This window comes from Typopeltis vanoorti, chromosome 16 (genome assembly GCF_054136105.1).
Source record: "Typopeltis vanoorti isolate ZY-2024b chromosome 16, IOZ_Tvanoo_1.0, whole genome shotgun sequence".
Taxonomy (NCBI): Eukaryota; Metazoa; Arthropoda; class Arachnida; order Uropygi; family Thelyphonidae; genus Typopeltis; species Typopeltis vanoorti.
Genome location: NC_143564.1, coordinates 102,343,016 through 102,360,921, shown reverse-complemented (window position 1 = coordinate 102,360,921; position 17,906 = coordinate 102,343,016). Strand labels below are relative to the sequence as shown.

At 35.4% G+C, this 17,906-nt stretch overlaps 1 protein-coding gene across 3 annotated transcripts in view; it reads left to right on the top strand.

The window, feature by feature from the left end:
- Window positions 1–2,970: 2,970 nt before the first annotated feature.
- The window catches only part of LOC150098225 (uncharacterized), an 89,860-nt gene continuing 74,924 nt past the window's right edge, over window positions 2,971–17,906 (top strand). Inside the window, exons 1-2 of one of the 3 annotated variants that reach the window (XM_090406082.1) lie at window positions 2,971–3,250; window positions 12,647–13,710. In XM_090406082.1, coding sequence (XP_090262208.1) covers window positions 12,673–13,710 — 1,038 coding nt within the window. In that variant the 5' untranslated portion in view covers window positions 2,971–3,250; window positions 12,647–12,672. The other 2 variants (XM_090406081.1, XM_090406083.1) reach the window with 2 other exon arrangements.

The following is a 17,906-nucleotide window of genomic DNA, read 5'->3' as shown; positions in this document are numbered from 1 at the left end:
GCATTTTCTTGGTTGATTGCGAGGTTTACTGCTGATGACTTGCAGAATGCTCAGGACTTCCTAAACAGATCTCGTCGATCTCGATAAGTGGGTGTTGGTAACCTCATGGGGTATTTTTCTGATGTTGTAGCACCACCAACTTAATAGCTACGAATGAACATTAAGCAACGGTGGTTTTCGGTATACTGAGTCGGGTAGCAATGTCACTGACAAATGGACCACTGTCTGACCTAACAGACTTTTTTCCACGTTGGAACTCCGTCAGTTCGGGTGAACGTGATACCGAGACATTGAGTAAAGTGGAAAACAGCAGCAAAACCCACTTTTTATTACAAGATATATCGTGAGGTAGGATTTCAAATTTGTATGGCACGTAAGGTGTCTAAATTCTTTGTCAACAAATTATATTGTATTCTTTACCATCTTACACTCTCAATGAAGTATGATTATACTAACGGGGCCATAATCTCCTTTGGTTATTTAAGCTTGTTCCAGAGCACACTAATCTTATAGTGATGAGAACGAGGTAACTGTCAGTTAATGTATTTTTAGCAAAAAAACAGTGTGGTTCACTTCTCGCTTTCGCAATAAACTGTTAAGATGATTTATTAATTATAATTATATCAGTAAAGTGGATATTAAATCTAACATTATTTCAAAGCCGAATGTAGAAAAATGTTTCATAAAGTAAGTTGTCCAGCGAGTTTACCAGAATACACTCCCAGTCATTCACGAGTTGCCTTAGCCCGGACTAATAGAAGACATAGGCGCTGCCAAGCGTTGAATATATTAGTATTTATTAAAACGTGTATATTCTATTAGCAAGCGCTGTAGCCTCCTCGTTGTACTCCCTAGATAACGCTAAATGAATTTGAGCGATCAATGTAGTCAGTCTATCCACGAATCTCCTGGCTACTAACTACATGCAGCAATCAGAAGTGGACAGTCTTTACAAAATCCATTTAAAAACCAACTGACTATAAATCTCAGACCTCAAGCCCGAATTTGTCATCTTAGCATGGAAGAAATTAGTAAATCAAAATGCGAACATCTTTCAAAATTCCTCCTTGTCCTAAATATAGGCATTGCACTCCTCCAGGAAACACCTGCCGCCATTGAAGAAGACTTGTACTGAAGAGGGAGAATATACGGCTACTAGCTCGTAGAAGCAACCCACCACCATGCGTAAGGAGTGGAGACATATGTCCGTAACAACATCGAGCAAAGCAAACTTGTTACTGCGTCAAGTGATGATGATGATGATAATAACCTGGTCGTGACAATGCTGGGCGAAGTGATGCTTGTTAATGTCTACAAGCCATCAAACGTTCGATTGCCTCAACAAGTCCTCCCCCTTTTGAATCATCCAACAATATACGCGGGAGATTTTAATAATGAGTCATGGAAGTACGCCCAGAAGACAAATGCGTTATAACCCTCGCGGACTAAGCTGCGGCCTTCAATATGCATTTGATCTTTGACTCCAAAGAGCGTGGCACCTTTCATTCAGCAGTATACAGAAGGGACTACAACCCTGACCTGTGTTTCATCACTCTAATAGCATAAATGAATCTCTATCTACTCAAAGAATAGTTCTTAGTGATTTTCCTCACAGCCAACACCTGCTGGTCCTCCTTGATGTAGGAATAAATTTACCTACCTCTTGTTCGATCATTCCCAGCCCGAGATGGAATTTTCGAAGAGCCTAATGGGGAAAATATACCACTGACCTTGACAAGTGTGATCACTTCTTATCTCCTGTATCCAATAACTACAACTGACTTATAGGAGCTGTCATCTATATGCCTCAAAACATATTCCGAATGGCAGTAAAAAGGAGTATATCCCTGGATGGAACGAACTGAGTGAAGAACTTTATGAGAAATATCTGGAGAGCGGTGATTTGCAAATCGCAACGATCTCCTTCATGAATTGGATGCAGCAAGTCAACAACGCTGGATTGAAACAGTTAAGAGACTGGGCTTTACACTGCAGCAGGAAGGTTTGAAGTGTGTTACAGAAGCTATGAGGCGCCACGGTAGTGACTACTAAAAAGACAAAAGACAAATATTACGCCAGCTGGAACCATGAAAACAACTCCATTCTATTGGCTTCCATTGTTGAGTAATATTATACCACCAAATCTACGGAGATGTGACACTGTATTACGAGAATATGACAAAATACTAAATACTCAGAAATAGTGAAATATCTATACATAACAGCATATCAGAACTACAGCTGAACAGATTGAAATCAAGAAAGCCCCCGCTTCGTGAAGCTAAACATCTGAGAATGATTAATTATAATACCAAAGTTCAATGGAAACGAGTGTGGAGCATAAATCCTATTCCCTAACTCGAAATTTCGTTTGATAGGCCCTGCCTCAACATCCCGGGAATGGAATTGAGCCGAAAGACATGGATAACACCGAACAGGATTCGCACCGGCCATGGAAGATGCGCAAGCTTTCTGTACAAGTGGGGGAAATTCCCTCACTGGAGTATGACTGTGGACACACGAACCATCAATCCATCATATTTCCACTGAGTGTAGTCTTCGCGCATACAAAGAAGCGACTTCCTGGAGGCGATGTCGCCTCCAGGAAGTCGAGGCGGTATCGACTGAATCAGAGAACTTGATCTTAATTTATAAGTGCTTTGTCCCCCGAAAGTGTGACTCTCTATATTTTACTCTAATTGTTTGTCATTTTCAATTGTTTTATAATTGTTTTTATTTACTTTTTATATATATGTACTGATTTATGTACATGCACTTTTATAACTGTATGTAGATTTAGAAATTTTTTTTTTATCTTTGGTGTAATATATGTTAAAGATACCAAGCTATTTTAAACCTGGTTTTAATCCATTTCCCAAGTAAGCAAACAGACAAGTAAGTCAAGTTTGCGCCTGCAAGTATTGCAAGTCTGGGTGTCCCGCAAAGTAGTACAAGTCTTAGGCAACTCGTGGTAAAGGTGGAATTAAGCTCTGATCACTATTCTTAATATTTACCCTTAATGCAAAGCACATCTCCTCGAGGAGATGTATGATGCTTTGCATTAAAGGCAAGGGGCTACTTGCAGGCACAAACTTGACTTATTTGTCTGTTTGCTTACTGGAAATGGATTAAAAACCAGGTTTAAAATAGCTTGGTATCTTTAACATGTATGTAGATTGCCATACGATAAATAAAAAAAATTAATAAGTCCACGCTAAGGCAACTCGTGAATGCCAGGGAGCGTATTCCCGTAAGCTCCATGCAACTTTCATAGTTTCTACATTCGGCTTTGAAATAATGCTGGCTTTAATAACCACTTTACTTATATAATTTTGCATCGCCCAACTGAATCTTTTTGGTTTATATTTTAGAAAATTGATTATAATTATTTTTTAAAACAAACATCGTTATGCAAACGTTCAAATTTTGTGAGGGGGCATCTTTTCTTTAACAGCCTTATTACTAATTTTTAATGATATAGTATTGTCCTAGACAGTACAATTTGAGAGAGTTGGGTATTTTCTTTAAGTATAGCAGTCATATTTTTTAAAGAATATGACTTTATGTAGATGGCTAGTGATTTAATAACTGCATTCATATTTTTTTCATTATGCGATGTATAGATATATCGATATGAAGATCAGGTACGTTGAAGTTGGTTATTTGTATGTGTGTAATTTATGTGTTCGAGATTCACGATGTTGGATATTTTCTTAACGTGGAATATTCTTTCGGGTTTTATCATTAGGGTTACTCCTTCCCAGGATATTGAATTTTTATTCGTGCAGGTTTTTTTTTTTTTTTTTCTTTCTCTCTCACTGTGTATCACAATTTTGCAAGGTGTTGAAATGAGTTGCACGCCTATAATTGTGTTGTCAAGAAAATTATTTATCAGGCACCTCATCGTTACACGGGAAATGTTGCCCGCCGTAATTAACCAAGCTTTTCCACGAAGAAAGGCTCATCTTTACAGGCCGACACTACCCATGGTTCATACCATTTGGTACCAATCCTTAAATTGATAATTTACAGATCAACTCTGATAATCGCTTCCAATCATTCCTAACAGCACTTTACTTTTACTCTACTTCAGATGTTGACCGCATTCTTGCCCCTCCTGTTATTTATTGAAAAATTTCCTCTACATCTTTACTAGAAAACTCGTTTAGCAATTTAGATGTTTCCAACCAAAAAACTAATTTTTGTAGCTAAACAATTTCATCACACCAATCATTCCACAAGGTGGATATCATTTTGTTTCCTCTGAAGCCTCTCCATAATTTCCCCGTATCCAAGAAACCCAGGTGACCAAAACCAAGAGCAGCTCCAGAAGTGGAAACATGAAAGCCTTATAAAGAGGAACAATGACTTCCTTATCACTAGTCGGTGTGTTTTAAAGCATTCAAGTGTTCTGCTGTGCTGGCTTTGCCAGCAGTATATCCCCTGAACTTCAATTTTCTGTCCAACATGATTCCCCAAACCCTGCCTGAATCAGTTTTTGTTAGTGCAATCCTGTCAGTATAATATGCAAATTGGGGCTTTTTTCAAACTGAAGTGTATAAATTTACACTTTGCCATATCAAAAGAACAGCAGTTATCATTTGCCCATAAGGTAAGTTTATTCAAGTCAGCCTGCAGGACTTCTACATCACTTTAATTGACTGTTGCCTTCCCCAACTTAGCATTATCAGCAAACAGATGAATATCCCATATCAAATCAACGTTGATATCAAGTTCCTTGATATGCACTCCCCATATGGTGTACTGAATATGAAGATAGAACTACATGAAAAGTTTACATTATTACTAAGTTCCTATCAATAAATTTTCATCCAGATTAGTATATCAGGACTCGAGCATTGTTGGATCTTATATTCTGGTCTTCTAAGGCATTTCTAATTGCAAAGGTCCCTCTAGAAGATCCTCTGGGTTTTTTCCCCTTTCCATCAAGCAAATAGGTTATAGTTCCCTTGTTCCATATGCAGTCTTGATAAGCTGCGTATGGGCTACTGCATGCAGATTTAGCTGCCTTGTTTTCAAGGGGATGAGGATATATTAGAGTGTGTCCAGAGAAGGTTTACTAAGTCTGTGTCAGGTCTATAGAATGTTGGATATGTGGAATGGTTTAAGGAAAGCAACTTGCAGAGCCTTGTGAACAGAAGGAGAAGAGATGTAATTGAGGCATAAGTTGGTGAGAGATTGTTACCAGAGTAAATTGGAGGAGATTTTTGATAGAGAGAGAGAGAGAGAGCGGAAGATACAATGGGTCATCCCTGGAAGCTGTATAAGGAAGTGAGGAGCAAGTTCTGTGCATGAAAAGTAGAATTCTTTGCCTAAAAGTGTGGTAAGTGCAAAAACTGAGGCATAGTTCGATGATCTTTTGCATGAGTGTGGGCCATCTCGATGAATAAATATGTATTTAGGCTTAAGTGCTGGTTTACACTCATACTAAAATTTAATGGAATGAATACAGCACAAACAAGAAATAATTAAACAGCAGGTTAATCATTCTAATATTTCCTATTTCTCACACAGATATCTTCAGTAATACAATATTAAAATTATGAAAACATACACAAAAATAAATACAAAACAAGTGGAAAAAATTAGCCTAATTAAAGCTTAAAATCCTATGAGGGGGCACCCCTGTGGTGATGTTGGGTGAGAGGCCGAAAAATTAATTTTTCCCAAATCTTGGAAAGTTTAACAACCATGTTTATGAAGTTGACATAGCATGCAAAGCTAAACAGTACTGTAAGTGGAAGCTATGTTTATTTGTGGAAATTAATCAGCTGACCTTCCTCTAAAGATGTACAGATGGAATTATACCTCCATGTGTCAAGTGTAAAGTAAAATTTCTCTCGCTTACAGACACACTAGCTTTGCTTTCTGAACAGATCACTCCTACTAGTGCTAATTATATGCTATTAATGCAGCTGTTAGCTCTCTCCAAGCTGAACTCTTGTCTGTTTCCAACCCAGAACTTGGGAGTATTGCCTTCAGTATTTCCGATAAATTTGCTTGCGTAGAGTTTTAGAAAATCAAGGATAAACATATTAAAAAAAATAACAATCTTTGCAGTTTCACTCAGCTGTAGAGTCAGCCTCTACAAGTTAATCTTTCATCAAAAAGACTTGACAAAACAGCCATTAGTGCTCTTACCCTTGGTCACAACTTTGCAGTAGCACCTTAGCAAGTTCCTACTTTAGAAATATTGTGGCATATAGAATGCATCATCTGAATCTTACTTCAATGTTTCCATCAACATCAGGCTAACATCTTATCTCAAGTGTCACTGCTGAAAGAAATCTCAAATAGCCAACTATACACACTATGTGCTGCCGAGACAACAATATAATCATTATTAGAGCTGACAAAGGTAATTCTACTGTTCTCAGTTCCAGTGATCATAATCGAAAAATAAATGTGCTATTCAGAGATTGCACTACCTTAGAAACCACTAGATTATGAATCCACTAAGTTGCAGGGGGGGGGGGGAATGCTAAAAAGGCTTCTAAAAATGTCATATCTTGGTCTCCTTGAGTTGTTAAAAAAAACTCAAACCTGTTATCCTTCCTCTGGGTATATGGATTTGACCAAAATTCATAAATCTCATTATCCTTTCCATCCCATAGTACAGTGGTGGTGAACCTTTCAATGTGCACGTGCAAAAAATTCACAAAGTGAGTTGCTGATGTGCCGGGCAGTTTTTAATAGGGGAAAAGTTAATAGAAAATTAATTTAATTAAATTAATTTAACAAATATAAAGGTACGTATTTAAATTAGTTATCAATCACTGGACTAATGAAATTTTGTAGCATATTGTAGTTTCCTCAGGCCAACATCATTAAATTAATTTGTGCAAATTTTCTTTGACATATCCCATTCTGATTGCCAAAATTTTATATTATTCAGTGTAAAATTGATCATTGTATTATCAGATTGATTTTAATGATGTTGGTTTGAAAAAAAAAAAAGAAAAAACGGTAGTGAGAAAAATATTTATGCATTGCAACTTGCCATAGAAGTCTGCTGAGCAGGGGAAGCAGCAGAAGGATGTCAACTTGTCGGTGAAACACTTGCCGTATTTACTCGAATATAACTTGCCCTCGCGTATAACTCGCACCCCTGATTTTTCTTTATGAAAAAAGACGTTAAAAAATTTTTCATATACCTTGCACACGAAAAATGTTTAAACATGTTCACGTCGAGGCGATAGTAACTTGCTCCCTGCGGTTAACAACACTCCCTCTTCAACAGCCATTATACTGCAGATGCAAGAAAAACAAGTGGCTTTATTGTATAATTGAATAAGGTACAGAGGCTTTTGCAGTCTGTGTAATATATTTCTCAACAAATAGTGCAATTAGAGACAGCTAAAATAAAAATGGCGCTAATTAATGAATCACGTCCCCTCTCACAGAAGCTATGCTGCATGGACTCGAGCAAAACCATGTGTTGCACCAGAAACACAGTATCTAACTAAAAACTATTGTCCAATTTTTGAATTACATGAAATAAGTGTTTATTTTATTGCATTTGAAATTCTCGATGTTATCATGACAGATCACAAAGGCTAACTTCAAATAAAATTCTACCATGAATTGAAACATGCCATATAATGAGTGTGCGAGTTCGCCTGCCACCTCTAATGCAAACAAGCAGGAATAAAATTCAACCAAGGGTTGAGACTTTGTGTGAGTTGAGCCCACCGGTAGTGGTTGGAGGTGAATATGCGCGACATATTCACCTCCAAGTCTGGAAGTCCCAAACTGAATCTGTTGGACTTCAAATTATGGTTGGAGCTAGACAGAGAGAGAGAGTAGCCTATTAGAAATGACCTCCCACAAGCATCACCAGCCTGAAAGTGGATTTGGAGCAAGCAGTGGCAATGTTTCTTTTGGATGTTGTGTGTGCCACCATTGATGTGTAGCCTCACAGACTTTGGGTGTGCATGAAAGCAAAAGGGGAACATTTTGAACATTAAGTATGTGAACATTGAACGTTATACATGTGATTTGTTTGTGTTGAAAGCTGCAAATGATTTACTGATAGATTAAATGTGATCAAGTTGTAACAGTATTTATGGCTAGACTAATCTCTACACTGCTTTCAAGCCTCATATGAAGCTGGCTTCCTTTCTCCTCTCTCCTAAGGGTCCATTTCCACCCCTCTCTGTCCTGAGTGTTTACAAGGCTCCTTGTTCTTGTAACTTATATTATGATCCAAATGGGAGGAAGATCTACTAACAGCTACCTAGAAGAACATCAGAAAAGTGCATAAGCTGCCACAACTATGGTCTGTCTTTTCACAGTATCTGAGTTTAGCTGGATACCTTGCACAGAATCAAGTGGAATGAAACTATTATGCTTCATCATAGCAAATACAAACTTGAAAGACTTTAGAATCAGCAGCAGATTTTGAAAAAAAAAAAAAAAAAAAAAACCTGCCTAATCTTAATAAATATATTTGTGTTAAACTTATCAAGATATTATTATTCCTGACACCTCCAAGGAGTCCGAAGACTCATCGCGGGAGGATACCTACAACTGTCTCAACCACTACATCGAACTTCTGCTACGACTCATCTCCATCAATGCCATCTATCACCTACCACAACTAGTATTTTTTGTCTGTAAATTGCATATTCTGAAGGGCCGATTTGTCTGTATGTGGGATGAAAAACCCGAGTTTCCGGGAGAAAAAACCCTGCTACTTCCGTATGAGATCGGCTAACTCATCTTCGATTGAAATCGTCTAGATAAAGATTCCTCCCGTCACGACGAGAATCGAACTTAGGCCTATTCCAATCGAACGGCACAATGTACCGTCGTCCTTCCAATTGCGCTACGGAGGCGACATAGGAAACTTTAATTCTTATGCCTCCCACCCAATATCTAAGGCTGGTCAACATTACCCATAGAGGGTTCCCCTCATAGGACTTGATGCTTTTGTTTAATTTCTTGCACTTATTATTTTGTGTGGTTATTTCAATTTTAATATTGTATTCCTGAAGAGGTCTCTGTGATAGAAGAAATATTAGAACAATTAAACTGCTGTTTAATTATTCTCTTTGTGCTCTATTTATTCCATTAAATTTGAGTCCTGCAATGAGTCTTTGACTCTATATAGGTCAGATGCTAATAATTTGACTAGAAATGCTCAAATATCGATATATAAAAATTTTACGGTGGCTGCACTTCAAATTATAATTTCCCTACTTTGAGTTCCAAGTGAGACTTATGCAGACCCACTTGAATAGAAGCTAAGAAAAATTGTGGAAGAGAAACTTGGAGAAGAACAATCTGGGTTCATGTTGAATAAGTCCAAATTGTTAGGATCAGAATTTCACTGTATGACATAGTTGATAAATCATGAGAATGTAAGAAGGATCTCCATTAAGTTTTGTAGAGCTGTAAAGGGCATTTGACGAGATTTCAAGAGAAAAACTGTTCAAAATGCTTCATTTATGTGTTAACTGGACATTAAATCGAGCAATACCAAGCCTACATTTAAGCATGGATTTACATTGTGGATCACGTTATGAAGGGAAGTTGCATTAAATTTGTCAGAATTGGAGATCCCAGTATCGGTAAACTTAACTAAATTGAATAATTGTTGTAACAAATTTGGAATGAAAATCAGCATTAAGAAGACATACAGTAGAAGAATTTGTTCAGATAATTTAAGTACACTTGTTTAAAGAAAGGATTTTTAATTATTTTTTTAATATTAATCCTGTCATAGAGATGATCTCTGTTCAACAATTATTTTTTTTTATTATTTCCAAGAAGGGCCGCGCCAACCCGAGGGTGCAAGGGGTGCACTGCACCTGGCAGCAAACACTCTTGGCGTGCACCTGTTTCTGAGTGTACCTATATATGATCAAGGGTTCAATCCGATTGGTGCAATGACCTCTTTTTTACTATTTCTTTCAGAATCCAAAAAATCACTGACTCAAGACCAAAATACAAAATAAACACATTTAAAAAAAACAAAACAAATATATACACTTCAAACAACTTCACATAACTATAACTACAGAATTAATTGGATCCAAGGCCTTTTTATAAAAATAAACTTACACTTAAGACTAGACTAAACACTTTGTTTGCGCAATGACAAAATGTTCATAGCCAGTTTCTTTCTCTGTCAAGGCCCTTTTCCAAAGATATATGACTTTATTCTTCATTTTTACAGGATCCTTTCTCATCACTCATGTAGCACACATTAATTTTTCCTGACTCAATTCTGTCTCCTTTTTAGTAGAAATAATAGTTAGATCCGGCATCCTTAAGACAGACAAAACTTCCCAAATAGTATTTCCTTGAACACTCCTTTAGAAAGTAAATAGCAACTTCTTCTTTTATTCACTTATGCTTATTGACAGTCTTAACTCTTCCACTTTAAAAAATTCACAGTTCTACGATTCCCTTTTCGGAATCTACTATAAATCTTCCAATCAGTGTTTCCTCAAATATTCCTTTTAAAACGATCTATAGCAGTGCATGTATTTTCTTTTATTTATCAATACTTGTTCCACTTTGAAACGTCATGGTTCCACGATTCCTTTTTTGGAATATACTATTAATTTTCCTCTGAATGTCACATAAAAAACACAATTTACTCTGAATCTAAATATCTGCCGGCCTGTGTTCTTATTTCTTCCCGAATGCTGTCTTGTTTACTCCTGTTACTCTGATACCGAACGCTGTTCTTGTTAGCTGTCAATCACACATCCGACTTCTCGGCGAGCATGCACACTCCATGAAATTGGCAAGCAAGAAGTTAGGTATAATGGCTGACACATAGATTACATTAGCGTAACAAGGATGTCTCTTCAAAACACAACTTCATATTTTAAACTATAATAAATTTTCTGTAAGTAATACAAATATCAAATCCAGTAAGTACATCAATTTTTTTAACTTCTTTACATTTCACTTTGACAAAAAAATTTCAATAACGGACCCATCGCAAGTGCTGACAATGCATGCTATGAAACCAAAACTAATAAACATTCTAACATAAACAATAGGTAAAAATATTCAGAATTTTAAATTATGATTATTTTTACACACTTATCTGATGATGTACCAGAAGTCAGTTGACTGCAAGGGGCTGTTAACTGAAGTGTCATTGAAGGTTCGATGGATTACTGTACTATGAAAATTGAAAACATCAACTGCATTCTGAGTGGAGAATGCATACAAGTAAAACATTTCTATTTATGCACAGTTTTGAGTGGAAACATTTATTTATTTTTAATGGAAATAGACAACAAATTTAGCAGAACTGGTAAAACAGGGACTTAATAGAATGAATTTATATGGAATATAAGAGCCAAAATACTGAAATAGCCATATAAACATTGTTCAAACCAGTTTTAACTTATGGAACCTGGGCATTGGGTTAGAAATAAAACAACTGATGAAAGGTAAGAGATCAGATATGAGAGTTCTTAGGAAAATATGGAGAGTGAATATATGGCATCTTGTAGAATCATATTAAAAAAAAAATTAAAATGTTAGAAAGAAACACGAGATTGTTAGAATTCTGGGATGTGTGAACAGAGCTAATCTTAAATGGTATAGTCAATCCACCATGATCTAAGTGGATTGATGCAGTTAGAAGTGTCTTAGAAGACAATGTAAGATCTGACTACTGTAGTTTTGGCCAATGGTGGGTAATTTATAAGTGAATTGTTGATAGGAAGTAAACTTTTCCCATAGTACTATCTTGGTATCTTATGTGTGCCCCTTGAGGGTCCATTTATTCAGGAATCTGATTATATCAAATGGCATTAAATTCTGTCTAGTCAGATTGGAGTTAATGCAGTGGCGTAGCTAGGGGGGGGGTGGCATTTTGAACCTTTTGAACTTTTTGAACATTTTGAACTCCAAATATTGTAATACCACTGCAAATTTTTCCTCACAATTTCTGTAAGTGTTGCTAGTTGTGAGAGGAGGTTTTCTAAATAAAATTGATTAAGAATTACCTACATTACTATGAAATAGACTTCACCAATGTCATCAATTTTTGCTAACAGAAAAGCAAGAAAAATAACATTTTAGAATATTGAAATTAAAATTTTACTTCAAAAATAAACATAGTTTTAATTTATTTCCCTATGCGTTGTTTTGATTTTTTTTTTTTTGGTATTTTTGGTGTGCATTGAGAGGGACGGAAAACTCGGAGACTGCCCTGGGCGGCAAAAGCTGTAGCTACGCCACTGAGTTAATGCAAATATAATTTTGACATTTTATCTCCTTTGTAGTGCAAACAATTTGATTTAAACAAAATTTGAGATGATTTGACAGAATTTGTAAGGATTAAGAGTGTACTCTGTTGTTTCAAAGTCTGAGAATAATTTGCACTTGGACTGACAGACATTTAATAGGTGTTTCTATATTTTGCAGAAATACTTAAAATTGAATGAATGAATATTAATTTAATTATTTTTCGCTTCCAATGTTTTTATTACTCTTTTCATTATATTTTAAATTCTAGCAGCAAAAACTGAGATTATTCTTATAAACTTAATGACATTGGCATCAATGACTTCATGACATAGTAATGTATTAATTTTGATAGGTAGATAAAATTAATACTTCATGACTATGTAATAGTGTTATTTTGTTTCAGGTTATGCTGATAAGAACATTTTGAAAATGACACGCTGGGCAAGAGCAAAAACTGTGCACCAACATCAGAAACAGCCAGAAAAATGTACTCTTTGGACTGAATTCTTTAGTAATAATGAGAGCTCAGTAAAAGCTGACAAAAGTTCTGGTGGTTATCGGTCTGAAAAAAAAAGTCATAATTTGAATTTGACATCCTCATTTTCAAAATCAAAAGATGATGAAAAGGAAATTAGAGATATTCATACACCAGAGCAACATAGTAAAAAATCTAAGAAAGAGAAGAAACTGTTAAAGCATTTGTTTGAAAAGAAAAATATGTCTAAGGTAAATATTGCAAAGAAAAAAGTGAATTGTAAGCTTAAAAACAATATTAAATTAAAATCAGAGACAGATATAGTAGATAAAGAGAAAATGATAAAGCAGAAGAAGAATATGCTGCTTGAATTAAAATCAAATTTATCGGAAAAAGCAGATTTAATAGAAAATGATACAATAAAAAAGCAGAATGGGAAAAAAAACAGTGCGCTGCCAAAATTTAAGTCAAACACATTCAATGAGGTACATTTAGTACATAAAGATAAAATAATAAAACTACAGAAGAAAAAGAAAAAAATGCAGTCAGAATTAAAATCAAAGAAAACAGATATAGCAGACAAGCCAGTAAAACAGAAGAAACAGAAAAGAATGCAGCCAAAATTAAATACAGTAGAGATAGCTACAGCAGATAGAGATGACATGATAAAGAAACAGAAAATAATGCAACCTCAAATTGAAGATAGTGAAATCATAAACACAAGGAGTAATGAGAGCAGATTAAGCGATATTAGTAAGAAATGTAATAATCACTTAAAACTTTCATCAAAAGTTAAAAAGTGGAGTAGTGCAAAATTTTTGGAAAACCGTAAATTAAAAGGAATTGTCTTATTGCCTAGAAATGCAGAAAATAAATTAAAGAGAACCAGGATATGTTTGCAAAAGAAAGGATTATCAGTTGAAGAAATAAAGTTTATTCTGAGGAAGAAGAGGAGAGCTGAAGAGTTGAAATATAGAAAAAAATTTACAATGGTATGCTTATATTCCTGTTTTTAACCATATGTATGCTAAAAATTAACTCCATGTAATTAAAATATTTAGTTAATTTGAGATAGTTATTATCTCATTAAATTCTTATTAGCTACTATTATAGATACTTGTGTCTGGAGCACAGAAATTATGTACCAAAGGTACATAATATCTGCAGTGAAATTTAATTTTTAATTAATGAATACATATAAAGAGTGGTAAATTCCTGCAGTGGCTCTTACTATCATGCATGTGGCAAGCCTTGAGTTGTATCAAAACATCAAGCCAGTAGTAGACAATCTATGTCAAGGGCTTGCATGCTCAAATTTATTGCTTTCAATAGTACATGAGTGAGTGGAATTTACAACAGTGCATTAACATCAAGTTTTGTCTAAAGTTAGGCAAAAGCGCAGTTGAAACACCGCACTTTTGAGCTTAGACATGTTAAGAGTGCTTTATGGTGATCATGCCATTTAAGTTGCTTAAGAGGTTTAAAGAAGGATGGGTTTAAGTGTAGGGCTAATGGTAAAAAAATTAAATTTAGACATAGAAACGTTGCAGAAGATTTTGATGGACGATTCGGAGATGATAAAAATTTCTGCAAAGATAGTCCTGCGAATTTTGAGTGAAGATCAAAAGCAGTGCTAGCTTAATGTTTTTTTGATAATTATTACTGGTGATGACACTTGGTACTTTCAGCATGATCCTGAAACAAAAAATCTTCACCAAGACCTAAAAAAAAAGGTGCAAATTCCATGACGACAGATCATGACAGTGTCTGTTTTTTATTTATTTATTTTATAATAGGACATAGTTCACTTTAAATTCATTAAATACGAACAAACAGTGAACCAACATTATTATTTAGAAATGCTGGCAAGGTTGTAAAATTACAAAAATATATTATTTTTATTATTTTCATGACACCTTCAGGGAGTCCAAAGACTCCGTTTCCACCAACTACACCAAACCACCACTATCATCATCTACGCCAACGCCATCTGCTGCCACCACCACCAGTATTTTTTGTCTGTAAATTGTGTTTATTCTGAAGGCCGATTTGTCTGTATGCAGGATGAAAAACCTGAGTTTCTGGGGGTGGGAGGAGAGAAAATCCTGCTACCTCCTTATGAGATTGGTTAACTCGCCATCAATTGAAAAAAATCCATATAAAGATTCCTCTCATCACGACGAGAATCAAACTTAGGCCTTTTCCAATCGAAGGGTGCAACGTATACTGTTCTTCCGTTTGTTCAATGGAGGTGCTAAAAAAATCTAGTTGGCAATTAGAATCAAACTAGCGACACTCTTTCTTCGGGTAGTTTAGCACTGAGGAGTGCTAGTACTGAGCTACAAAGTCTTCTATGTTTATGTATATATAAACACACACACATACAAAATTGAGAAAAATGGGGGAAAAAATCCATAGCCCACCATGGTACATATGTACTCTGTAGGTTTATTATTATACTACTAACTTTTCGTGGGTGGGAACCACATATTAAAAAAAGGGGGGGAGGATTATTACATGAAACTTGTAAGAAGAAACCTGTAAAATTGCACCATCCTCTGCACCTTTTTTACTTTTGAGTATAAAACTGGAGAATGCCTTGAAAAGATGCAGATTTTCTGACATTCAACATCATGTAATAAAAAGCATTCCAGAAGACAAGTTAGAAAGGTTTTGAACAATGACTGCATTGTTTAAGTGGATTGTTGCTCAGTAGGATTGCTTTGAAGGTGATAGTGGTTCTAATGTACAGATAAGCAAATATAGTTTGTGTGTCATTCCAGGAATTGAATTGTCACACCTTATGTGTTGAAATATTTATTGTCATTCATCTGTTGGATTTTTAATTATATAATTACAATACTGCTCGTAGAAAAGTAATTCAGTTGAATTGCTGATATTTCCTATCCTATCCTACCCTTCAGTCTCTTAGGACGGGTTGAGTTCCCTCACCTGATGAGGGGCTTACAATGAATTAATGCAACCGGTTCATCACTCTTCTTCTGCATCCCCTAAGGTCAATATTCATGACTGTAATCCATATGTGTTTATAGGGAGATGAAAAAACGCCCCACCTGTTCTGGGAGATGAAAAAACGCCCCACCAGATAAAGGTTCCTTATGACACTGATGGGAATCGAATCCAGGTCTTTCCAACCAAAGGGTTTTGTCTATATCGACTGAGCTATGCATGTTCTGCTGATATTTCACTGGATTTCAAACCATTATCTTCAGGATGATATAGTTGTTAATAGCCATGTACACAAAGCACATATATAGTTTCAAAACTGCATCTAAAACTAAGCAGGAACTACAATTTAGTATCTGCTCTCTTAGGATTGAATCATAAGTGGCTTTAATTATTTTGGTGCATTATTATGCAGCTGTTGTATTTGATGAAGTCAGTAGGTGCTTTAGTGCAGAAGCTGACTTTTTTTTTTTTTTAAGTGTATTTAAAGTATATTGGTCCATCAATGCACTTTTACCATAAGTGTTCTTCAATCCCAGTATTAACTACTCGACCTGTTTGCCCCAAGTTGGCTAGTTTGCAAGTACTATTTTTAACAATTGTATATGACAAAGAAGCATCTTTAGAAGAGAAGTTAGATTGCTATTCTTATATCATTTTAATTTTATAGCCAGATTAAATTTTGCTGAGAGCTTATGAGAATATAACCTTTGGCATCAGTGTTGTCTTGGTTTGCGCTACAAAAGACATTCACTCAATCTGTGAGCCCATATATTTGCCTTTTCATCCTATTTATAAACTTGATTTATGAATTCTATTGCCCTTTTTTATAAATAACTTGCTTTTGCCAGAATCAAAACCTTTTTAGGCCCTTATTTTAGTAATAAAGATAGCTAGTTTATTAGTCAGAATTGAGATATCATTGACCTTCCACTCAGTAGACTTAAGTTCATTTAGTGCAGGAAAGGACATAAGCTCATGAGGAACCCAAATTCATAATTATTCCTTTACATTACACATAACTACTATCAAATATTTTCGATATTAATTGTATGTTTAGGAATGGAAAAACAGAGCACTTTGAGTAAAACCATTCCCACTGTTGAATCTGATTATCGGTGGAAATTTTAATCACTGTAATTAAACAAGTACGCATGATAAAAGTTTCACCATCTTTGTGTGTAGGATGATTTATCTTGTAGAGTGTAACCTGTGGAGTATTCATAATTAAAAATTTCACGTGTGCCACAGTAATTAATTTTTAATATGTAAATATTTCATCTTAAGTATCATAAGACATCATCAGTACAGTTATTAAACAACAACAATTACATTAAAAAAACCAGTAGTGCACATGCTTGCATTGGAATCCCTCTATCTATACGGTGGCATGCTTAATCCAATAGTTTTTAATCCTTAAACACACTACTATATACATAGAGGAATTTCAATGAAAGCATGCACACTGTTTTTTATTTTTATTTTATGTAATTGCCAGCTTGGTTGACCAAGTGGTTAGCATATCTGCTCTCCAGCCAAAAGGCTGTGGATTCAAATCCTGCCATGGGCATGGATGTTTGTGCTTGTGATAATACTAGTGGTGTTGGTGGTGGGCAGTAGATGGCATTGGTGTAGGTTGGTGGATTGATTGGCGGAGATGGAGAGTTGTAAAGAAAGTGCCTTCCCTCGATGAGTCTTTGGACTCCCTGGAGGTGTCATGTAATAATAATAATTCTTATTGGTGTTTAACTGTACTGATGATGATGTCTTATGATACTTGAGACAAAATTTACATATTAAAAAGTTAATTACTGTGGCATACATGTGAATTTTTAGTTAGGATGATTTATGTGTGCTGTTACCTATAGCTTATCTTCTGTCTTTTATGCCTTGATTCACAAACATGCTTCATGCAAACCCCACAATCCCCCAAAAAATCTTTCTACTTATCTCCAGCTTACAGCTTATATTTGCAACATTGAGCAAATAATGAGTATCTCTTTTTTAAAATTTATAAAAATTATATTTATATAATTATGCTCGCAATAGAGTATTTAAAGGATGCATAACTTTTGAGATGAATGGTGTGTCATTTTTTTTCCACTCATAAAGTAATGAAATATTAAAAGTCTGTGTTTATGGCAGGATGTCCATTACATTATCTGTAGGCAGGTAGTCATCCCAGTGCCTCTGTAGTGCAGTTCTTGTATCATGTACCTTG